General features: G+C 41.2%; 1 protein-coding gene across 1 annotated transcript; it reads left to right on the forward strand.

Moving 5' to 3' along the window:
* Positions 1-410: 410 nt before the first annotated feature.
* Positions 411-5,497, forward strand: dcaf7 (ddb1 and cul4 associated factor 7). The gene is made up of 7 exons (XM_080774884.1): positions 411-1,059; positions 1,646-1,804; positions 2,219-2,330; positions 2,488-2,606; positions 2,736-2,945; positions 3,770-3,887; positions 4,036-5,497. Exons 1-7 carry the CDS (start codon positions 922-924, stop codon positions 4,206-4,208), a joined length of 1,029 nt encoding a protein of 342 aa, XP_080631010.1. The 5' UTR covers positions 411-921; the 3' UTR covers positions 4,209-5,497.
* The last annotated feature ends 1,400 nt before the right edge of the window (positions 5,498-6,897 follow it).

Below are 6,897 nucleotides of genomic sequence, written 5' to 3' on the forward strand. Positions count from 1 at the left end.
TAAATCAAATAAGGGTAATTAATAAGGGTAAATGGTAATTATTTTCCTGCATGAGGTACACACTACAGATCAAAAAAGGAGAAAATGTCCAAAAGGACTAATCAGGAGAATAAAGTTTTTAAGTTGGACAAAATGAATGGAGGACGACGACGAGGTATTTCTTTTAGACTGTTGAAGAAGAAACGTGACTAAAATGAATATTCTATTGGATGGTTATTTAAACAAAAAAGTCAGAGAACATTTGGGTGTTGCAGTTATAAATCATATTGTATTTGTTTACTTTGTGTGTCACAAAGTTGTCCAGACATTTATTAAAGCCAAAAAAAATGTTACAAAAACTGTAGGAGTTTATTTTATGCAGCACTCCTTCTTCACCGCTAGTGGTGTTCTTTGTCACCGACCCAGACCAGTGGCCACCACTCTCAGTATTTTTCACTTCACTCACGTACACGTTTATTTTGTCGGAGGGGTTGATGGAGCTTCTGAATCTGACCAGAATAACAAACAAACTTGTTGTAGACAGTGGACCTTGAAATAGTGTTTAGACGCCAGGAAAGGAAACGTGCATAGATTCGGAATGAACAACAACAACACACTCTGGTTCATCTTCTGCAGGAACGACAAGGAACGCTAACGTTACGTGACTCTGCTAGCTGTGATGCTAATAATTAGCACCAGCGAGCAATACACACTACAGTCGGACTAGAGTCGATCTGCAACAGAGGAACGTACGATCTGTTGCATTTGCATGGAAATTCACATAGATTTGTTTGCGCGTGTTCATGCGAACGATCTTGAAACCTGGCCCAGAGACGTGGTTTGCTAGCTAGACTGTAGGTAGTAGTCCTCTATACATTGCATTCAAGTTAGCTCGCTTGCTAACTGGTTGACACACGACTTGTGTCGTTCTTGTCTTCGAGAATGTCTCTCCACGGCAAAAGAAAAGAGATCTACAAATACGAGGCGCCATGGACGGTGTATGCCATGAACTGGAGCGTCCGGCCAGACAAACGCTTCCGCCTGGCGCTGGGAAGCTTTGTGGAAGAATATAACAACAAGGTAAAGTACTAGTGAGTAGTGAGATAATTACAGCTGGCTTGATCAGGATTCAGGAGCAGTGATTCTCAACCCTTTTAATTTCAAAGACCCCCAGATCCCCCTTGACCCCCATGCAGACCCACAGTATGATATGCATTTGATTATGTCGTGGGGTGGGGGCGTGAAATCCTAATCAAACTTTCAGTAGTAACCATGGTTCACATGACGCTTTCATGGCTACTTTCAAAAGTACAAAGACACATGTTTACGCACACATTGTGTACAGTACATTCTTGGAGTTAAGATTCATAACTGTTATAGCCTTGGATCAAGACTATCATATATTGATATTTGAAAAGATATGAAAGTAAAAGCCAGACTATAAACTACATCTACGATAGTCTTGATGCAAGATTAGCTAGGGACCTACCTCTGTTAGCCACTGGATCATTTTGGCTTTCACGGTTCACCCTAATAAGGGTTTGTTTCTTATGTGATGAATGCAGCTAATGTTCGTAGTTATGGCTGAGGTTACATGGTGGCTCTTGTAACAATCAAACGTTTGTCCAGTTTTTAATTGATGAGCATTTGTTTCCCCCATTTGCAGGTTCAGATTGTGGGCCTGGAGGAGGAGAGCTCAGAGTTCATCTGTAGGAATACATTCGACCATCCTTACCCGACTACCAAGATAATGTGGATTCCAGATAGCAAAGGAGTCTACCCAGATCTACTCGCCACCAGTGGGGATTACCTGCGCATCTGGAGGGTATGCTGTTTCTACAAACCTTAGCCTACTATGCCATTGCTTTACTTTTAATGTAGCAGACTCTGGCCAATCACATCCCTTGAGTCCCAATAGATTATCTTCCAGACTGACAATAAAAAATATATATTTTATTTGACTAGTTCCTGTCTGTTACTAGAAAAGTTGTAGTATGCAGTTATTTCACTCATTTTCCTATCAGGGCAAGGGAAGTTTATCACTTTTAGTCAACCTATCTGTATTACTTTTAGTTGACCCGTTTGTTGAAGCTATTTACAAATGTAGTTTTGATGGCCTGTTGACATCTGAAAGTAAATGGTGTAACGTGTAACTGTTACTGTGCTTGTTTTAGTTTTTTGCTTGTTCTCGTTTCTGTCCTGCTTATGAAATCATGTTTTCCAAAAATTTGCCACCAAGGTCAGTGACACAGAAACACGTCTAGAATGCCTGCTGAATAACAACAAGAACTCAGACTTCTGCGCTCCCCTAACCTCCTTTGACTGGAATGAAGTCGATCCCAATCTACTGGGTAAGAGAATTGCTGTGTGATTTAGATTCCTAAACTATTGTCAGTTTTTTCGGCAGCATTGGCAATGATGAGATTGTAGCAGTAGTGATATCTTCTGTAACATTGGGAGAGAAGTGACGGGTTAATTTAATGTGTTGCACATGGCTTCACTCCGCAGGCACTTCCAGCATCGACACCACCTGTACCATCTGGGGGCTAGAGACGGGTCAGGTTTTGGGACGCGTCAACCTGGTCTCTGGGCATGTCAAGACCCAACTCATTGCACATGACAAAGAGGTGGGTGGGTATATATATGCCTGCATGCATGCATCCGTCAGTGAAATAAGTATAACGGCTGTATGACTGGGTGGAGATGCACGTCCAGACCATAAGGTATTATTATTAAATATTTTTTGTGTACTGTAGGTGTATGACATAGCCTTCAGCCGTGCCGGCGGCGGTCGGGACATGTTCGCGTCCGTCGGAGCCGACGGTTCCGTCCGCATGTTTGACCTGCGGCACCTGGAACACAGCACCATCATCTACGAAGACCCCCAGCACCACCCGCTGCTCCGCCTCTGCTGGAACAAACAGGACCCAAACTACCTCGCCACCATGGCCATGGACGGCATGGAGGTCAGTGTACTAGAACGGTTACAATAATAACAATTAAATAAACCTGTTATAGCAAAAATGAGGGAGGTGGGTGGGTCAGTTCAGAATAAGAATCACTAAAGAAAATCGGCAAATAAGCTTAATTGTGATTTAATAAACTCAAAATAAAGTTTTCAATAACAAAATAGTCACTTAATGAAATCAAAATAAAATAAACTGCCTCAAAAGGGATGGGTGTGAAGCTCAAGTGTCCTGGCACTGTCCAAAGCTAAACCTAAATGTCCAAAAAAGCAATCCAAAATGGAACCCAGTCAATGCTGTGTAGTGGTAAGTCTCCTCTTACCACCCTTTACACGCTTACGCAAAGTCCGTCCTCGATCGAAATCCAAACTCCCGGAATGGAAAGACGGTCTTTAAATCCAAATTCAGGGAAATAATCCAAATGGCTGTATGGCAAGACTTGGGAAATACTCCTCTTGCTTCCTCAGTAGACTGTCTGTCTCTCTGCACCTCCACTCTGGACTGACAGAGTCAATCTCTCCAGGTGGCTCAAACAATGTGATTGACCATCAGCCAGGTGAGCTGTGGGCGGGGCTTCCCAATCACTGCCTGTTGCCATAGCAACACATGTATCTAACTGGTTTCTCATGGCATATAGTCCAGTAGATAACTAGAAAAACCTCATAGCGTAGCAGATTGGTGGAAAATAATAAAATACATGAAAATGGTGCATAGCAAACAAAAAATGCATGGAGCCAATGTGACTCTGGTCACAGATGTTACAGCGCTGTATCAGATCATTTCGGTCTTCTTACTTTAAGCTTTTACTTATGTCTGTGTGTCAGGTGGTGATCCTGGATGTGCGTGTGCCCTGCACACCTGTGGCCCGGCTCAACAACCATCGTGCCTGCGTCAACGGCATTGCCTGGGCACCCCACTCCTCTTGTCATATATGTACTGCAGGTAAGGCCAAACCCTCCAGTGTGACCTGGGTTTATCTTTATATTCTTTAATTCCTGCTCCCCATATCTCAAATATTGACCCCCCCCCCCCACCCGATGAAAAACTCATGGGTTGTGTGTACTCTTACTACTCTTATGTCTTCACTCAGCTGATGACCACCAGGCACTAATTTGGGACATACAGCAGATGCCACGAGCCATCGAAGACCCCATCTTGGCTTACACTGCCGAGGGGGAGATCAACAACGTTCAGTGGGCGTCCACGCAGCCGGACTGGATCGCCATTTGCTACAACAACTGCCTGGAAATCCTGCGCGTCTAAAAGCGCGGGTACACTTACTCGGTCGAAGAGGCGGGATTTTGCTTGAGACTTTTGGGACTTCATTTTTCAAGTGTGAGTGGTCTCGTAGTAGTCCTCATCCTCAACCCACTGTTTTCAAGACAAGGCCGTGGCAACGAGGGACCTTTTTTTTTTTTTTTTACTCTTTTGGAGTGTCCCACGTCCTACGCAATATCCTGGTTTACATTTGTTCAAGTCTTGATTCAGTCGTACCTCTGTCACTTGCATTTTATGCTGTTATTTATTGTTTTGCTTACCAAGGTAGTGTTCAATACCTACACAGCAACTATCATGTGCATCAGTGCTTTGAACTCTGAGCAACTGACAATGAAAGTTAAGCGTGAGTTCCTATTTTAGCCAGCCAGCCATGAGATTATTATTGAGGATGGTTTTTAATTGATTGATGGAGTTGTTTGATGTAAGTCTCAAGGGTTGATAAATCAATGTGGTGGAAGATAACCACTCTAACTCTAACATTCAGGAATAAATATTTCTGGAGCTATATTGTGACTACATGCCATTTTAATGGTGATATGAATATCAAATTATAGTCTGTGTCCCTGTTGACCATTCAGTCTAAACTTCGTGAGCTAGCCTTATGAGCCCTCCGTCGAGTGTTGCTCCTTCCTTTTGCCCTGGAAAGTACATGTGTGCGTCCAGGCTAGTTTTGACCTGTCCACTTTTGAGGATTACGTAATGGATTTGGATTTTCATTACAGTTGTGCTTGTTTTGATGATGTGGTCAGGTAGGCCTGTCTGGAACCAACCAGCAGTGGATAATTTAGCCTTAAGCTAACCTCTTCAAACCTGGACTCCTGAAAGCTGAAAACCTTTAAAGCAAATATAGTAGGTTAAGTCATTCATTAATTGAGTAGACAGTGCATAGAATGGTTTGTTTTCAAGATCATGTGAGGAGTGAGTTATGGACTGGATTGCAGGAGTGTTACGGTTTTGTTTTCTCCTGACCTTTTTTTTTTTTTTTGTCTGCCACTTTTTATTCTTGTGTCTAAAACCTAATTTATGCTTCATCGCATGACAGTAAATCATTTCTTTTCAGTGAGCAACACTGTTGTGTGGCAAAGCATAAATTGGTCTGAAAGGTCAAGACTTTGTAGCATGCCAATACAAGGGGAAATGTACATACATATAAATATATTAACTAAGACATTGGTAATATAGTGTTCATGTTGTAGCTTTTTTCATAAAGTTTGTATTATCCAATTTGCTCTACTAATAAAGTGTATTCCTCTATGTCCAAGGAATGAACAGAATTGTTTGACAATATACAGTAGCCCAGGGATACTCAAATAGATTTACCTGTGGGCCACATTACAAAAATGGCAAGTAGGGGCCAGTAGATCCATTTCCGCAATTTCCATTTCCACCATTTCCGCAATTTCCGCAATTACCATTTCCGCAATTTCCATTTCCGCAATTTCCATTTCCACCATTCACGCAATTTACGCAATTACAATTTCCGCAATTCCCATTTCCAACTATTAATGGCAGCTGGGTTTCATCATTCAAATAAAATAGAATTCTGTCCGTTTAGCTATAAAATTATGTCAGGGAATAGGGATACACAGTATGTGTATATACTCCCCCCCCCCAAGCTTTTATTTTCGTTCGAGTAATAGTACAACTCTAATAGTATTACTTATAATAATGTAATTAAAGATAACTTCATTCAGATTTATTTATTTTTATTTCATTTTCCAGATTTTTTCTTCTTTTTTTTTAGATTTTCATTGGTGGGCCAGTCATAATGGTCCCGCGGGCCTGATGTGGCCCGCGGGCCTGAGGTTGAGTATCACTGGCCTACCTTATTCACCATGACCCAAAAATCTACAAGTGTGTACATTTTGAAGTTATAAATACTCTTTAATCTAAAAAAAAAAAAGTGTGCTCCAAGAAACCATTTACAGAGTTATAAATGTGTAAAAAGGATACATTCACCTGATGGGTGTTCGAGTGAAAAATGTCTTGTCAGCTCCAAGGTGCCATTCACACCATTTACCACTCAGTGTAGGTTAGGCGTCCCAAAAGCAATTAGAACTAATACCATATGGTAAAAAGACAATACTATATTCTTAGCATAATGTTCGGAGGGAGACTTGGCCATTTTAGTTTAACACATCGGTATATCAATAGAGTACTGTGGTGATGCTGAAAGTATAAAAGTGTTACCATGCCATTTTTGGTAAACAGTCTAAAAACATTCCAGACACATTTCCAACTGAAACAAAACCGATGACATACTCTGGTGTAGCAGCACAGATGTCATTGCTGTTGGACAGAAACCTTGTATTTCTCAAAACCATTACGGTTCAGGAAATGGTAACAAATTGACCCAATTAGCTTATTACTTAGTCACACAAGCTCTTGTCAATACTTTGGTTCAATATTTATAAAACCCACAGAAAGACTTACTCACTTTCAACCCGGAGTTTATATTTTGGGTGTGCCACTACAAGAAAAAAGCATGTGCAGTATCCCATTTGTGCTACTTTTGTTGGCCATTGTTATACACCAAAGTGTGACAGTATAAAACAGGGCAATCAATTATAATACAAAAAAACATTATGAAATATGGAGATACAAGGTTTCTGCACGACAGCAACGATATTGAGAATATATATCATACAAAGTAGTAGTGGGCCAGACCACACTG

The sequence above is a fragment of the Protomyctophum bolini genome (genome assembly GCF_963924005.1).
Source record: "Protomyctophum bolini genome assembly, chromosome: 11".
Taxonomy (NCBI): Eukaryota; Metazoa; Chordata; class Actinopteri; order Myctophiformes; family Myctophidae; genus Protomyctophum; species Protomyctophum bolini.

Excerpts from the sequence above, each read along its gene's own strand:
- dcaf7 (XM_080774884.1), top strand. The coding sequence starts at position 922 with ATGTCTCTCCACGGCAAAAGAAAAGAGATCTACAAATACGAGGCGCCA. Across the intron at positions 1,060-1,645 it reads TGGAAGAATATAACAACAAG|GTTCAGATTGTGGGCCTGGA; the intron begins GTAAAGTACTAG and ends CCCCATTTGCAG. Across the intron at positions 2,607-2,735 it reads TCATTGCACATGACAAAGAG|GTGTATGACATAGCCTTCAG; the intron begins GTGGGTGGGTAT and ends TGTGTACTGTAG.